Source organism: Pomacea canaliculata, linkage group LG8, assembly GCF_003073045.1.
Source record: "Pomacea canaliculata isolate SZHN2017 linkage group LG8, ASM307304v1, whole genome shotgun sequence".
Lineage (NCBI taxonomy): Eukaryota > Metazoa > Mollusca > Gastropoda > Architaenioglossa > Ampullariidae > Pomacea > Pomacea canaliculata.
The window spans coordinates 240816-258955 of NC_037597.1; the positions used below are offsets into that span (position 1 = coordinate 240816).

An 18140-nucleotide genomic window follows, 5' to 3' on the forward strand; every position below is an offset into this window, starting at 1 on the left:
ATTGTTCTCCCTGGGTGTGAAGATTTTTTGGGAGGAAAGGTTTGGAGGGGGGGAACAGTTTAACCATATGCCTCTGTCTATATGATACTTTATTGCAAGAGGGCAGAAAACCACTAGTAAAGTATGGCAATGTATATAAAAGCCTGAGCTCATAACTCATTCAAAAGAGGTGCCTGCATGCACTTGAGCTATAGGCATGAAGACGTTCGCATTCGCAGGTGTGAACTTCATGGGAAGAGTTAAACATAATCAGTACATCTGCTTAATCCGAGCATTTACAAGCGCAAGTTGTATAAACATCAGTACATCGCTACTTGGAAACAAAATCTTGTCCATCCAAAATAACAGTTCCTGTCATAGTGACAAGTTGTGAAAGAATCAAGAATCCCAGAATCTTTACTACACACTAAATTTAATCTTTACCTTCGTGCAAATACGCACTATTAGGTTAATTATATTTAAACACTCCTACCTACTCATTATATTAAAGCCTTGAAGGCCATCCTCTGATGTCTTACCACTGATGATGTATTTGCATTGGCCAGAATAGAAATATGAAGGAAGTGACCCTTCATACCCGACACAACTGTTAATTACTTCTGGGAAAACAACAGCCACAAAGACCCCACTCAACAGCCATTCAACATTGAACTCTAGCTGAATAAAAACATTTGATGATCAAGATATGGAAAAGCTGATTCCTGTTGCACTTTATCGCATGACTGGCATGGCTGTCGCTGAGCCCACGGACATGGCTGCATCCTCGCCACGCCACATCTGTGTCACAGTCTTGACCTGGGTGTAGAACTGCACACCCTGTGGCAAACAAATTCTAGCATGAACAGCCCCCATTCATGTAAGTATTGTAAGAGCTTGCATGACAATCAAGGTGTGCCTATAACATGGATTATCCTTGCATCTTTATTAAAATCTCCACATGTATACAATCTTGTAAACAGCCTGACATTTTAAGATCCATGTTACCAAATACTTAAAAAGGAGCTTTTCAATGTCCCTTCCAACCAACCCTTACCTGCTTGCCGTAGAAGTTGGTGTCACCAAGAAAAGAGCCTCGTGATCCCGTGAAAGAAAACATTGGCAGAGGGACTGGGATTGGTACATTAACACCAACCTGAGATACACAGTAGTAATAAGTACAAAACGTGCCTTCAAATTCTATGCAAGGTACATCAGTAACTACACTCAAAGCAAGGCAGATACATTATTAAAATGCACCTATACACTCATTTTTAAATATATATAAGAATTCACCTGCATACACTATGGTGAACACTCATTCAAATCCCTTGAAACGGACGTGTCTATAAACAGTAACAGTGTTTTCTATTAAAAGTGTACTTGAGATGGTGTCAAAGACCCAACAGAGTTTCCTGTCTAACCCACACTTGAGACTGGGTGCCAAAGATTCGGCACAAGACTCATTTATCTTGCCAGATGATTTATCAAGGTGTACTTCATACCTGACCGACATCGCAGACCATGGTGTATTTACGGGCTGTTGCTCCATTAGTTGTAAAGATGGCTGTCCCATTGCCATAAGGGTTAGAGTTGACAATCTTGATTGCATCATCCAATGTTTCTACTTCCATACTGATCAACACAGGCCCAAAGATTTCTTCTGTGTAGCATTTCATCTGGGGCTGTAGAAACATCTACAGGCATGAGCACACAGCTGTGACCATCAATACATAGTTAAATAATCAGACAATCAATTGCTTCCATCTGAATTACATCTGTACCACTCCTTTTAAAAAAAAACAACCAAACTTGCCCACCATTATGGACTTTCAGTAACCAAAAACTAAAACTAAAGTATTAGTGCAAGTCTTTAATTGTACTAGAAATATTTCGGTCTTCTTTTTTTTAATGAGAAAATCTGTTAGACTCACGGTAACTCCGTGAAGGATGGTAGGCCCCACAAAGTTGCCCTTCTCATACCCTGGTACCACGATGTTACGACCATCCAGCAGCAGTTCGGCTCCAGCATCCACGCCTGATTGCACAAGGTCGCATACCCGCTTCTTGGCCTCAGGGGAGATAAGAGGACCTAGGTCAGCACCTTTCTCAGTCCCTGCACAGAGATGTTCTCCCTTGTATATCAGGTTGCTTTCAGTGGTTGGTTCACCATAATACTGTAAATTTCAGACATCTTTCACATAATGAAGTTTTACACACCTGCAGTGACCTTCAACTTCTTTGCACGTTCAACCAGTTCTGGAATCCACTGCCTCGACTCGCCGACAAAAATGGCCGTAGACAAGGCCATGCATCGCTGACCAGCAGCTCCAAAAGCTGCACCAATCAGCTGCAAGAAAAAAACAGTAAGGAAAAGGAAACCAGCCAATCAATTGAGAACCCTTAACTCATTGCCCAGTTGTATGCCATTCGTGAACTGCAGCACAAATGCAATAATATGCCTTCTATAATATGCTTGACTTTTATTTTTTTTCAAAAGCAAAATGTATGCAAGTGAGCTGAAACACTATCATTGCATTTACCTGAACATTTGAAGTTGTATCATCTTACTAGTAAAGAGAATGGCAGTTAACGGAAGTGTACATATTTTCCCAAGTCTCTTTCCCAAAATATTCAGACAATACAATTCATGCAGGTGGCTCAGTGCAAAAAAAACAAATGAGTTTAGTTATAAACAAAAGTAGCTCTGAAGCAGAATATATCAGCAAATCAGATCAATCTGATCTTCCTGGCTATGTTGACAAATGTCAAGAAGAATTTATAAAAAGTGACAAAGAAATTGTGGATGAGCACAAGGCTGATTAAGATGATTGTGAGAGTGCTATAGAAATTACTCCCAAATCCCAAAAATCCTGCTTGAGTGTTGTTACACAAGAGTGAAGATATTTCTGAATGATTTTAGTAGAGAATGATAAAACAATATTTCAATATTTCATAACTTCATCAAGTTTACATAGCCAGCCACCATGGAAGGTATGCAAGCCTGTAAGATTTCACCACCTCTTTATCAACAAAGCTTAGAAGAGTCAGACTAATCTTTATGCATGGCAAACTATAGGCAAAGAGACTTGAAACTTGGACAGTATCGATAAACATATTTTGTCAAATCAAATCTGTTAGTTTTAGCACATGAACAAGACAGCATGCATAACGCAGACTTGAACAGCATTGGCAGATATATGCATGTTGTCAAAATTAAATCCAGTAATCGTTTTCAGCACAAGAACACAATACAATGTATAACACAGATTTGCATACCCTGTATTACGAAGGGTAAAAAAAAAAAGGCAAGTTAGATGTTACACAGAGTATTGTAGTTTCAGACAGTAGTAAAGTTTTAAGATGCTTAATGTAGATACTCAACATTTAAAGAAAACATGGAACTTGAATTGTTTAAAGTGTTCAAAGTCATGATTCATTAACTGAAAGGGTTTGGGTTAATTTCCCTATTCCCTCTCAGCTGACTTAATTTTGGTAAGACTTAACAGGGAGGTTGCATCATGTCCTGGTGCCATCAGAAAGTTTTGCTGATGGCAGCTCTAGAAAAATACCTGAAATCATGTCTCTCACATGGAAAGTGCCTGCCTATTGCTCAAGATACCACAGCTGACGTGCAGGTTATACAGGTGTGTATCATGCTGACTGTGCAAGTGTATGTGTTACTAAAGTCCTGAATATATGTGTCACTACAGACCTGAATATGCAAGTGTGTTACTACAAAGCAGTATATGCAAGTGTGTTACTATAATGCTGAACATGCAGGTGTGTTACTAGAGTGCTGAATATACAAGTGTTACTGTAGTGCTGATTATGCAAGTCTGTCTGGGACTAGGCTATCCTCAGTTTGGAAGTGGGACCAAACCGCAAACCCAGCGCATCTCCAGGTGCCAGATAGGAGAATAGCCCCAAGGTATTCAGCTTAGCTGCAAAATAAGCCTGGTTCTTTCTGGTTGAATATCAGTCATGGACCTATTTGCAGTACTTCTACCAGGATGGGGCGGGGTAGCAGATAGCACTGCTGCCCACAGTAGGAAATACTCCATGTGTCCAAAGACATGTCCACCACAGGAGCTGTGTTATAAGCTGTGGCCCTGGGCAGGATCCCAACAACAATCCTCTTTGTGCTCACAGGGCAGAATGTACAGACCATGAGCTAAGAGCAGGTAGCCCTGAAAAAAAAACCTGCAGTGCTGATGACAGAGGTGGTGGGCCACATGGTGCAGTCTAATCAACTAAAACACCATGCAACCACAGCCTAATGACACTTGGAGACAGAATTGACAGAAATGGTGCTCGCCCTGTAAAGATCCTCCATGCAGGTGCAGTGCCAGGCTCCATGCCTCAAAGGAGCCCACCCTTAGTGATTGCAGGTTCCTTCAACCCATCCTGTGAAAGTGGGGATAGGGAAGAGTGCAGGCTCCTCCATCATCAATGGCCCTCAACACCAAGCTGTATGGACCTGCAGATGCTTTGCAGATGACTGCCAGTTTTATCTTGAAAGCTGGCCTCCAAGTGTGATAACAAAATAGGTGACCAGGAAAAACAGCATGCAAAGTCTGTATTAAAAAACAGTATATATGTGTGTTACTATAATACTGAACATGCAGGTGTATTTTATAGGAAAGTGTGAGTGCATGTGCTAGCTAGTCTGTGCAGTCTCCATCACCAACCAAACAACAGCAACTCCTGGACACACCTGTGTTAACGTGCTGTCTTTATTTGCATCAGGCATGATCACTCCATGGTTTTTGGCTCCCTGTAACAACCAATCACCCAATCATATAAATACATCAAAATTACATCACTTAACCAAACACAATCATATTAACTCCATTGGGCCTTAGTCCTTACTATTTCATTAAAGAGTGGGAAAATCTAAGTGCACCTGTTTTGACTTTTTGTCCAGCAGCTCACACTGCAAGATTTATAGAATGGATGAAAAATGGAAAAATATTCAAATACAAATCTGGTCTTGAGTTGCAAAGAACATATCAATAAATTATGTATGTAAACATGAGCAACAGACATGGAACAAAGCTGACACATACCATGTTTGACTGAACTCTCTTGCCATTCTTGGAACCTCTCTCATAGATGTACTTGCCCTGTAAACCACATAACCAAAGTCCTAAGTTCAATCATGCAAAGTGTGTAAGTAAAATAACCACATCCACATCACTCCCTTAAGCTAATCATTTTAATACACTGCTTTCTCATTCTCATTAAAAAATGGGGAAAGGTCAAACATTCCAAATAACTAAGCAAAAGTAAACAAGAAAACATTACTATTTTTTGCACAATTATTCTACAGTATTTAAAATGACGTGTGTTGTTTTCAGTTTCAGCTGTAAAAGATACAAAAGTGATCAGATTTGTGACATCATAGGCGTACACAGACATGCTTCATTCACATGTGATCCTAGCTTTTCCACTGGCTGAAACAACATAAATGTTTCTATGCACAATTCTGACATGTTTTACTGACCTCTACCTGTGCAGGCTATTTGTAGATGAAGATTTAGGGGAGATTTATTCAGTGATAAGTAAAAAAAATTGCACCTCACTAAACATTTGAGATAAAGAAAGCTTTCTTTTAATGTGAAGAAGCACCCTCCTAAAAGATAAGAGTAAAATCTCTTATAAACCTGACATTAAAAGAAACACTGGCAGATGCTGGTGTCCGCTGTAAAGGCAGCTGGAGATAATATTCAGCAATAATGCTCAGCTACTATTCAGCAATAATGTTCAGTCAGCAACACTTACTGCCTGATCAGATCCCACAAATGAGATAGCCTTGATGTCTGGGTTGTCACAGATGAAGTTGACAGCTAAACACAAAAATTCATTCATCATTATCTCTAGAGCTGGAAACAACTCCTGGTAAATTACCACCACTTCTCACACAAAGTCTGCAGAGGTCAACCATCAGGTTAGCATTTTCATCTCTCTGTCTGTCAAGTGCTTGCTCATTTCTCTCTTTAAAAAAATGCATATTTGTGATCTTATCAAAGATATCCCTCAAATAAATTGTTAGGACTTCAGTTAGGTCACATGCACAAGCTTTCTTCTTCTAATCTGTTTGCTAACTGAAAATCAAATGCAAATTAAATGGAAATTATAGAAGATTTCTTAGTTGTACAATTTATTTCAAAATAAACCTACTGAGCAATGATGACAATACTTTTTTATAAACGTTTTTTTTCTGTACATAGAGACAACACACCTTCATGCCGGCCCTGAATAACATTCACAACTCCAGGGGGCATGCCAGCTTGACGTGCCAAGTCCATCAGAATCATGGTTGCTCCAGGGTCACGTTCAGATGGTTTGATAATACAGGTATTCCCACAAACAGTCGCCAAGGGAAACATCTGCCCACAAAATAATTCAAATCCTTTTCTGTTTGCATTCACTGGGCTTGTCAGAGTAAGAATACTGGCATATATCGCCCAGGAGAAACATAGTGTCAAAGTTGCATACCCAAAGGGGAATCATGGCTGGGAAGTTGAAGGGTGTGATTCCGGCTACGACACCAAGAGGCATGCGAAATGTGAGAGTGTCCATGTCTTTGGCAATACCATACAGTGTCTCGCCAAGCTGCAGGGATGGGATGCTACAGCAGTGCTCCACCACCTCTGGCAAACAGAGAGATGAGAACAGGTGTAAACCTGCGCCAGACTTCAAGCACTAAAGCAGCAAGACACAGTTACTAAAGCATTAACATGAACAGAATGTGTGTGTCTATATATAAATAAAAATATACTTATAAATCCCCTAATTATATATGCTTGGTAGGTTTCAAAACTATCCAGACATGCAAAAGCCAGCAGTTGTCTGGAAGATATAGAAGACTGCACCGAGACCCATACCCTCATTGAACCCAAGTCTAACAAAATTGGAGGAAACCAGATGGAACTGAGAGGTCTCTTGGACCTTGTGATGGCAGCAGACCACCATCTTCTACTTCTGCCAACTGCTGTCATATATAGAAGCTAAGGAGGTTCACATGTATGTGTGAGAAGGTCTAGGTGTGCAAGTGTTGAATGTCTGCCCATTATGTTATATATATATACACTCATATTATGTTTGTATGTGTGGTTGGGTTTGTGAGCAAAAGAGAAATTTCTGTCTTGGACAGACAATAAGTTTTATTTGATTTGATATGCCACTTTCGGCTGTCATTACTGCCAACTGCTGTCATAAATACCTGTCACCTACCAATGAATGTCTGCATGTCATAATCCTTCAGAACTCAGAACATATTCTAATGCAACAACTGAAGTTGGGGGGGGGGGGGCAGAAATAAACTACCAAAAAGGTGATTTTTATGAATGGCTTAAAAGTCTCAGAATGATGCTTGTGACCATACAGCAGTGGTTCTTAACCTGGGTTCGATTGAACCCTAGGGGTTCGGTGAGTTGGTCACGGGTTCGGCGGAGCCGCCATGGAGGTCAAGACACACCCACAATTTGTGATGACACTAAAGAAGGGTTCGGTGAATGTGCATATGAAACTTGTGGGTTCGGTACTTCAAACAAGGTTAAGAACCACTGCCATACAGAATGTACAGGAATCTGGGGCAGCCCACCCCTCTCCATCTGCTACCTTCAGTCAGTTGTCCTTTGACTGGCACCTGTTGTTAGGGGATAACATGGATAGACATGGCAGCTGACAGTGACAGGGCCTGCCACTCTTGCCTATTCTGGGTGATGGCAACCAGCTCAGTCTGACATTCGTAAGCCAGCTCTTTCTCTGGCCATCGCAGTGTTGACCACCCTCCAGGGTACCTTGCAGGATAGTCTTCAACAGGGGTCATGCTAGGTCACATGGCCAAAGAAGATCAGCTTATGTCGCTTGACAGTTGAGAAATCTTGTTTTGTGCAAAGTTGTTGGTTCTTTGTTCTCCAATGGCTGGATTCTCCTTTTCGTCGCAGAGTCCATGTGTCATATCCACAGAGCAGGATTAGCACTATCAGAGATTTGTACAGCTAGTATTTGGTAGTGAACCTTATCTTATGGCTATGCCAGATACTATCTAGCTTAGCCATTGCTAATGTTGCTGATTTGACCTTGATGTGGATATCTGCCTTATTCCTTTCCTGATAAATTTGGTAAAGCAAGGTAGGTTTCAGAAAAAAGATATTCTGCTTGCCTCGTTCAAACTTGCTTTTGTTATTTTGCATTCCCCCAACCCCACTTTTAATGCATACATTCTATGATGCTGAAAGGCCATCCATTTTGAACGTTCTATGAGGACTAGAAAAGATAGTAGGCATTGTTAGTGAATTGTACAAGTTTATGTCCAGTCATCCAGGATGAAAAACACCTTCATTTCCTCTGATCACATTATTTCTACCATTATGCACTTTACCAAAATATTGTTAAGGTTTATTTGGATGGACATAGCAAACCAAAGGATGACCGCAGAGCTATATAGGTGGATTGCTGTCTGTCTGCCAAGACCAACGCTTAGCCTCTTGCAAAGTTCTCCGCTGTCAGTCTTGGCGAGCCTAAACAATGAATGTAACTAAACTGGAAGCTTTGTATACATCAGCCTCGTTTTAGTAGTTAACTGGAAAAAAATGTCTGCAAGCAGTCCCGTCATAAGTAATACAAGTTCGTAGATCAAAATAGTTTGTAGATCAAACTATTTAGGAAATCTGTCAGGAAGGCCACCAACTTCATTCAGTTCATTTCTACCAGTGGTTACAGGTTTTCAAGCTCTGTTACTCACGCAGTCCACGAAGGACATCCCCTTCGGCATCAACCAGAGTCTTTCCTTGCTCTTGGGTTATGTTGGCTGCAATTTTTCCCTGTCACAAGAAAGATCACATACCTAAAGTTATGTCTCAACTTTCCCGTCACAATAAAGGTCTGACACCTAAGGTCAAAGTCGTGTAACAACTTTCCAACATGGACTGAAGAGGAAGTGCTTATAAACAGCTCATTCCCCATCTAATGTCCACTCTTGCTTGTTCACCAGCCAGTTTTTTTCTTTGTCCTGTCAGTGTCAACACACTTCAAGTTCCCTGAAGGATAGTCTTTGCCAAACTGAAGTAGCTTTCTTCACTTGACCTGTGAACTGCTGGGTTGGCAATGGTCACCCCACTACCCACTACCACTAGGCAGTCCTATTGTGACCATGGTGTTATCAAAGCTACAATCTGTAAGCTATCAACTGTGGACTAATTTGCAAGTCTACCACAGAATGAGACTTCTGTGCATCCACGTGAGCTCAGTTAAACTGGTGGTCAACATCAGCAAAAGCTAGGGTTCATGTTGCTTATATGTATGCCCATACCTTGCTTCCCACATCATCAATAATAATAATAATGCATAAACCTGCATTTTCATTTTAAAAGCATGAATAACAACGAGCAAAGAAAGTAGCATAGCACCAACAAACCTAACATAAAACAGCAAGCTATCTATAGCCACCATAGAAAAAATGTTGGTGATATTTAGTAATCTGCTGTTTATTACAGCTTCATTTCAGTTAAATCTGTCATTTATTACAATTCAAATGTCAGTGACATTTGGTAAATCTACTGTTTACTACAGCTTCATGTGAATACCATGTTGTCTTTGATGAGCTGTTGGAACTTGAACATGATCTGCTGGCGAGTCAGGATGGTCGCAGCTGCCCAGTTTGGAAATGCTGCTTTTGCTGCATTCACTGCAGCTTGCATTTCTGCCTGAGTAGCTTCAGGCACTTGGGAAATGACTTCATTGGTAGCCTAGCAGTAGCCAATATTGTTTCTGTTAGAAGTTGTGTATGTTGCAAGTATGATCACCACCAGCATACACTTATGCTACATCTTTCTCAATCATAGCAGGTCTTCATACATATGTTGCAAAACATTCAACACATTATTTTTGTAATCATTAGTAAAGGAAGGGTACAGCAAATGGAAAAGGTGGGAAGATAACGAGTGATATGCATAGACATGCGAGAGTATGTATCTGTGTGAATGGGAACAAGAATCTCATAATGGCCATGTTTTCTGATGTAATGGCATCATTGGCAGGCTCCACTCATGTAAACTGTGAAAGTGGCTTTTGCCAGGAGTGATTTTTGTTGCTGCTTTGTTCATCTTTCTGGAGTAGTCTCCTCCTTGACCAAACTGGGGGAGCCTGACGGTTTCCTATGGTGTTAAGTCCTGACCAGACTAGGTGGAAGAATATTCACTTTAAAAATCAGCTGAGGTGAGTCCAAGTTCACTTTTCTTTAGAGTCAGTGAATCTGTGAGCTTTTGTGAATCTTTAAGTTTGTGTGAGCTGCGTACATGGAGTGTTACCCTCTTTGTACGACATAAATTGCTGAGTGTAAATTATTAATTGGGGAATATTGACTGGTAATCTTGTAAATTCAAAGTTGATTGTTCGGTTTTATGAATTCTACTTTTCTGTCTACGATTTTCCCTATTGTGCTGCTTTGTATGTTGGTGCATCAGATCTTGCAGGGCTTCAAGAGGGGTAGAAAAATGGTTGTCTGTTCTGTTTATGCTGGAGCTCTGAACCTAAAGGAGAGGGCTTATAACAAGAGACTACAATGATAGACTTTTGTCTTTGAGGTGGAAATTATCTTTTATTATTGTCTCTTAATGTGTATCTGTAAAATATGTCAATCACTTTGTTTGCCTAAAATGTTTGTAAATTTCTTAAATTCAGATCTTGTTGTTTTTAGCTCACCTGAAAGCCAGTGTAGAGTGTGCAGATGACAACTATTTGTACACTATGTGTCACTGCCACTGGCAAATAAGGCACAGTTGAAATAACAGACTTAAAGATGTAACTATACATGAAATACTTGTAGTTTGCAATGATACTGCTTTGTATGAAGCAACAGGTGTTAGTTACAGGTACTTACTGGGTTGTGTAGATCCACCCATTTGCTGGTTTTTGACTCAACAAACTCATTGTTGATGAAGAGTTTTGTTTTGGGCTGTAACATACACTTATACAATAAGAAATAAATGACCGACTGCAAGGTACTCCTCATATAAAAAATAAAAATATGGCACTGTCCACACAAACACAGCTTAGTCAATAAACGAATTAGTTGATAAGCTGGGTGAGTATTAGAGTTTTACACCAAGCTAGCAACTAAGGCTATATCACAGTAAAGCAGCAAGCCCTGTAAACAGTGGTGACAATCGATCAGCTAGGAGCCACTCTCACTAATATTTCATGCATACTATTAGTGGGTTTGTCTGCTATCTTTAGATACTGTTGAAATGTCACTGTTACATCATTTATGAATTTTAATGCATTTTTTTAATGTTTATACAGCAAAGTACTATATATTATTTGGTGTTGCATGACCCAAGTTCTTGTACAGCGACTGGTAAGAGTTATTAATTTAGCATGGTCACAAAACAAGAATGCAGCCAAAATAGACATGTCTAGTCCCTGTCAGCCCTGTGGCTGGATTACTCCCCCTATCCACGCTTTCTGGAAGAAGGGTATCTGATTTGTGGGTGAAAATAAAGGTGGTTTATTTGTAGTCAACTTGGTTAATTTAGTAAATCTTTGAGTTCACTGGCGCTGTGTATGTTGTTAATATGAGGACACCTGACAACTGTCCAGCAAACATGTAAACAAGGAAACAGGGTTGATGTCTAGGTTGTCTTTCACATAGGTACTAACTTGGGTCACTTTACATTCATGTATAATGTCCCTTAGATATAAAAGTATGTAAATAAAGGCAAGTATAATGATAGGTTGTCATTCACACAGGTATTAACTGACATACTTTACATTCATGTATAATGTCCGTTAGATGTACACGTATGCCAGGTATCAACTTAGGTCACTTTACATCAGACCTGGGCAAGGGCTGGCCCGCCTCCTATCTCTGACCGGCCCGCCCGCCAGTATATATACTATATATACAGTATTGTGCAAAACTGAGTTAACTATATTAGTCCGGCCCTCTAAAACCATCCCAATTTCTCATGCGGCCCCTTGGGAAAATTAATTGCCCACCCCTGCTTTACATAATGTCTCTTAGATATAAAAGTATGTCAATAAAAGCAAGTATAATAGCAGATTCCCTTGTTCATTCAGATGTGTTGTTTCTTAAGACCTCTTCAGCCATATTTACTGGTGTTCACATTTGTTATTGGATGTCATAGTTCAGAGAACTTTGGAATAAAGTACTTAATGCGCTTGTGAGATCTTTGTGCAGTTTTGAAAACTTACCACAGAGGTGCCATAGCCTCTCTTCAAAGCACAAATGAAAGCCTGAAAAAAAAAGCATGACACCTGTTTGTTCTAGTTTTTAGACTACCGACGGGAAGGTCGTATAAAAAAAGAGCAACTGGAATGCCACTGAAGCCTCATCATGTAACTTTCCATATAAATTAAATCTCTAACCAATATCTTCCATATTAATTAATCATATTACATCATATTTCATCTGTTCTGCGTTCCTATGGCAGCAGCACATACTGTGTTGTTGGAGGCAAAGCTAGGTAATAGCAATGACGCTGAAAGTTGACTTTAGCTGGGGTTGTGCATTTAGAAAGTACTGGGTCAGTGGGTGAGACCATTACTCACACAAACGTCATGGTGTTTACTAAACAACGACAAGCCTACTGTCTTTAAGAACTGTGCTTTTTGACCCTACTTGTCTCAGTGCCCACGTATGTGTTGTGGTAAGCATGGCGAGGACGACTACAGCGCTGTGGTGGTGTCAGGGCGCTGATGGCTGCAGCACACGTCGTGGTCTCTGTGGGCCTTGTCCCAACAGCCATGACCTTTCACCTTTCACATCTCAAACTTTTACTTCCGTCATATTTTTATGGCCCATAATGAAGAGATGAAAGACTAAAAAAATAATTGTCGTCTTGTGTTTAATGCAAAGCCCTCGGCTCCACCCCACTAGGCCCTCTCACCCCTGCCCTCTCACCCCCGCTATGCCCTCTCACCCCGCTACATGACGTCACCAACCGGGCGCCAAATCAAAATCAAGATGGCTGCGAACTGCGGCAGTGGCAGTGCTGGTGGTGGTAAGCGTCCACAGCTGACAGAGCTGTGTGTATGAGCTGTGTGTGTGAGAGAGTAGATGTGGCTGACGACATGACGGAGGACGAGTGACAGGAGACATCGTCTGTCATGTCTTGAAAGACTGATTGCCGACACTAAACACGACGACCCCCTTGTCACTGGCTGCTGACGGTTAGGACTCGTCGACTAGTCTGTGATGGTTCGTGTTTACACTGGACTCGGTGTCAGCGACGACTGTGTTTGATGATCAGTAAATAAACAGTTATTGACGGTAGCTGCTGCTGACTGTGACAGCAGCCATTGTGTTGTCAGACTCTCAGCCTGTTCTCTCTCTCCTGACACAGTGAACTGTGAGCCTTGTGTTTGTAGCGCCAGTCGTGTCGTTTGTGGCACACAGTGAATTAGAAAAGTGTTGTATTTTCTCTTGTGGCCACTAACTGCCTCTTTCTCAGTAAATGAGAATATTTGAAACCCTGTTCTGTTATGGTTTATAGCATACCCGATAATACTAAACCCTGTTCTGTTGTTATGGTTTATAGCATACCCGATAATAATACACCCTGTTCTGTTGTTATGGTTTATAGCATACCCGATAATACTACACCCTGTTCTGTTGTTATGGTTTATAGCATACCTGATACATACTACACCCTGTTCTGTTGTTATGGTTTATAGCATACCTGATACATACTACACCCTGTTCTGTTGTTATGGTTTATAGCATACCCGATAATACTAAACCCTGTTCTGTTGTTATGGTTTATATCATACCCGATACATACTACACCCTGTTCTGTTGTTATGGTTTATAGCATAACCGATACATACTAAACCCTGTTCTGTTGTATCCTTGGGCTTTTGCAGCTTACCAGTCTACAGACTGTGATCGCTTATTGAGCCTAGAAAAGCTAAGGGCATCACCAGAACTATGGCCAGAACAGAGTAAGCTTTTTCTGCCTGCTTGAATAGTTATTCGAATCCTAGTGGATCTTAATTTGTGAACATCCTTTGTTGAGCACCTCATGTACCGAGCACTGGGTCAACTTTTGTTTGGAACATTCTCCTCGAACCAGAAAATGGGGTTAGAATTAGGGTTTGGGTTAAGGTTATGTTTAACATTGATTTCACCTCCTTTGCTAATTCTCGCTCCCCTTCTGGGTTGATCATGTTGCCGGAACCTCCCCAAACACTTGTCCACGAACTGTGCAGTCATGAACTTTTTTGTTGTACAGTTGAACTTGTGGTTGGTTTGCCATTAAAGCAAGGCATATTTAACTTCCTTAGCTCGAATCGGCCTAACCAAAAACTTCCATAACTCGAATAATTTTAAGCCAGTCAGCATGTTGAAACCATTTAAAAATACATCGGAGAGTGTAAAATCAAGTACTCCTTCTGATTCTGAAGGAAGCAAGAACCATGATGAATGACGTTTGCTCATTGATTGAGTTTTGTGAAGATGTACCCATGAACATTTTTGACTTACTCTCTGTCATCGACAAGTTTATTTTAAAAATAAATGAAGATAAATTATTGTCAGATGTCCTTAACAGACTTTTTGCTGGGAGCAATAATGTGTAAGCACATGCATAAGTAAAGATAAGTCCACAGTGAAAAAAATGTTCTTTTTTTAATGAACTTCCTTAACTCGAACCTTCCTCAACTCGATTCTTTTTTTTTTATCAGTCCCTTGAAGCTTCGACACAGAAGTTTGACTGTATTTTAAAAAGTTGTTTATTTGCTTACACTTTTTTTTCACTGTATAGTGTTGTCTTTGCCACACCATCCCCTAATTGAAAACTAATTTTTATTTACTGGACAATGATTTAACATGCAGTATTTGAGTCAAAGTTCAGCTTAAATTTTCTAAATTAAAAAAAGAAAATTCCAATTTCTCAGCTGATGCCATTCCGAGAGCATGCAATTGTTTTTATTGTATCAATTGGCTTACATTATGAACTTATTCTGAGAGCATGCAGTCTTTTACATTGACACTATTTCCTCTGTTCTGTAAGCACTAGAGTAGAAGTATGAATTCATGACGCTGTAGTGGATGTGTGGACTTAGTTCTGGCCAGTACATATTTGTTACTAGCTGAAAAGCAATGCAATCAATTTATTGAACAAATAATGAGCATCATCATTGTTTCACATGTTGCAGTACCAGGTGTGGCAGATTTTGCAACAAACAGAACTGTATGTAAATTTCACTCAAATAGTCTCACTGTCTAAAACTTGAAACAGTGTTTCTTGTTTATCAAATCAGACAATTTCTACTCATCTAATCACTGTGTATTTGTGACCTAGTTGTATACTTTTGACTATCCACTGTAGTAGACTGTGCAAGTAAGTTGTCTTCTTCTGACAGTCTAGTATAGTGCACTGTGCAAGAACATTGTCTACTTGTGACAGAACACTTGAGTACACTGTGCAAGAACATTGTGGATCATCCTTTTAGTTTATAACCAGTGGTGGTGGTGCGATGTTGGTGAAGCATAACTGCCTCCACGCACTTAATCTGCCATAGGACTTGCACCAGCAAATGTCACAACCATTATTCTTGACAGTTTGACCTGTTCTACCCATGTCTGCGTCTCTCTTAACAAACTAGTTTTTGATGTCTGTCGTCTCGTCAGAGTTCTGCCCTTACATCTCCCTGACCTCTAACCTTCTGAATGCCCCCCTACATCTTGTCACTTATTATTCAAGTCACTGTAATTAATCTGAAGATAGAATGCAAATAATTCCAGAGAAAATTGGATGGCAAAATGTTTGAAATTTGTGTTTCTTTTTCTTACCATGGAGTCTGCATCAAACAGCAACTCACCACCTAAATGGATGGCAGACCTTGAAAAAGATGACATTAACCTTTTGCAAGGTAAGCTTAGTGACAACAGAAAAAGATGTTCATATATTGCTGGTCTTCATATATGTATTCATTGTTTCAAGATCATAACATTGTGGAAACACTTTCACATTCAAGAGAATGCCAGGGTGTCATATTTAGATATTCAAAGGAAAGTATATTTAATAACTTTTTTTCAAAAAAAGTTCTGTTACTTGTTTTAGATTGGAAATCCTGCTATAGGGGCGGGGCAATATGGGCAGCTGTGAAATAATACCCATTACTGGACTTTCAATGAAAATAGCTCACTATATAGAAGGAGCAGACCATAAGCATGCCTTAAAAACCAACCTGAAGGGTTTGTTTTTGCAGATATCGGTAGACATGGGTGATATAAACCTAACCTGTAAATTTCAGCCTTCAAAGCCCATCTGTTAACAATACATTTACACATAAAAATAAGCATGTTGCTGACGCTAAGCACAAGCATACATATACACATACACATACAAAGGCACAAGACCACCCAGAATATAAGAAATTCTGTGGAGAAATTATGAGAATGTCTTTGCTGCAGAGTTTGGGAGCCTTACAGCATCTCAGCTGATGGAGAAAGTGCGTGGACTACAGAACTTGGCATATCAGCTAGGTCTAGAGGAATGTGAGTCCTGCTGCTCAGGCAGATAGTCCTTGTTGCTCAGTTAATAAAACAAAATTAATACCCTTTCCTTGCAACATTCAGTTTAAATTTCAAACTCTAATTAATTTGCTGTGGCATGCAGTGGAGGGGAGCTAACCTTAATATGCTGGAATACTGTACCAGGGATGCCCAACCTACGGCCTGCGGGCCATATCTGGCCCGCGACGCGGTGCCGTCCGGCCCACGAAACTTCTGCCCACAGTGCAAGAAATCGGCATGTTAGTAATAAAAAAAGACCTAAAAAAGGGAAGAAGAAGTATTTATCCCTAGGTAGGGGCGTCTCTCAATCTTTTTTTCGATGGACGAACATTTCGATTCAGTGCTCCGACTTGGTGTCTCTACGATGCAGCCGGACATTCAGAAGTTGGTTTTGGGTAAACAACTTCAAATATCCCACTAATTACTACATAATTAATGGTAAGTACAACTTGTTTCTAATAAAAATGGTATCTGCTCTATTTTTTTTTTCTTTATTTGTATTTTTGCGGTAAAGCGGCCCGTGACGCGCATGTCGGAAACGTGTATGGCCTGCAGGCCGAAAAAGGTTGGGCATCACTGCTGTACACTAATGAAATTAGATTCAGTAGATTGTGAAAATATTGTCCGTAGGTGACCAGGTGTTTGAAGACTGAGAATAATATGCTTTCATTATTTTCAGCTCATGAGATGACAAGAGGAAAGTTTCTCAACATCCTTTCACGGCCAAAGGGAAGAATATGAAAGAGTAAACTATTTTATCAAAAGCGTTATGTATTACTGCTCCATTTGAACAAACTGTGGAAGCTTGCAACCCATTCTAGCAGAATAATGAACTTGTCCTAATTTTAAATAGAAAAATCTGTCATGGGTGCACACATTTTAAGAGTTTGCTGCTTTTTCTACATCCTTGTTCACATTTTCATTCCCATAAAAACGATGTTTTTCAGTAATAAGCAATGTACTTTGAGTCTCTACTACTGCAAGAACATGAAAATGCCTAGTTCAAGACTTCTTGAGGAATCAGTGAGTTGCTAAATATGTAATCCTTTTCCTGGCCGTCTGATACATGCAATTGTACAGCGATCCCTTACCTATAGTGGGGCTCCAGAGATCTCTGTGATAGGTCAAAATCTGCGAAGTGGCAATGTTGTATTTATATTTTAATGCTTTATAAACCCTTCCCACACTCATAAACCTTTCCCCCACTCATATTCTTTCTCACATCCTTATAAACACTTCATTCTATTATCTTAAACCCATGTAATTTTAACATGTAAAATTCTATAAAATTCCGTGATTCAGTGAAACCGCGATATAGCGAGGGATTACTGCACTCAATTTGTGCTGGCAGTAAGGGGAAGTAATGAATGAAAAATTGTTACATGTTAAAACAGCATAGTGTGAATGAACACATGAGTGTGATGTGACATGAAGTGTGAGTGTGATGTGTATAAACACATGAAGTGTGAGTGTGATGTGCATAAACACATGAATGGAGTGTGAGTGATGAAATGTGTGAGTGTGATGTGTATAAACACATAGTGTGATGTGTATAAACACATGAAGTGTGATGTGTGAGTGTGATGTGTATAAACACATGAAGTGTGTGATA

At 40.0% G+C, this 18140-nt stretch overlaps 2 protein-coding genes across 2 annotated transcripts; one reads left to right on the forward strand and one right to left on the reverse strand.

Moving 5' to 3' along the window:
- Positions 1–71: 71 nt before the first annotated feature.
- On the reverse strand, positions 72–12785 carry LOC112569739 (probable methylmalonate-semialdehyde dehydrogenase [acylating], mitochondrial). Its single transcript, XM_025247609.1, has 15 exons — positions 12629–12785; positions 12202–12243; positions 10868–10942; positions 9573–9734; positions 8732–8810; positions 6478–6632; positions 6221–6368; positions 5761–5825; positions 5046–5102; positions 4694–4753; positions 2197–2326; positions 1911–2092; positions 1482–1661; positions 1034–1132; positions 72–816 (listed from the first exon to the last, which is right to left on the reverse strand). The coding sequence occupies exons 1-15, from the start codon at positions 12662–12664 to the stop codon at positions 712–714; spliced, it is 1575 nt and encodes a 524-aa protein (XP_025103394.1). The 5' UTR covers positions 12665–12785; the 3' UTR covers positions 72–711.
- Positions 12786–12817: 32 nt separating this feature from the next.
- Positions 12818–17922, forward strand: LOC112569740 (protein lin-52 homolog). The gene is made up of 6 exons (XM_025247610.1): positions 12818–13010; positions 13873–13950; positions 15166–15200; positions 15810–15882; positions 16427–16510; positions 17208–17922. The coding sequence occupies exons 1-6, from the start codon at positions 12938–12940 to the stop codon at positions 17267–17269; spliced, it is 405 nt and encodes a 134-aa protein (XP_025103395.1). The 5' UTR covers positions 12818–12937; the 3' UTR covers positions 17270–17922.
- The last annotated feature ends 218 nt before the right edge of the window (positions 17923–18140 follow it).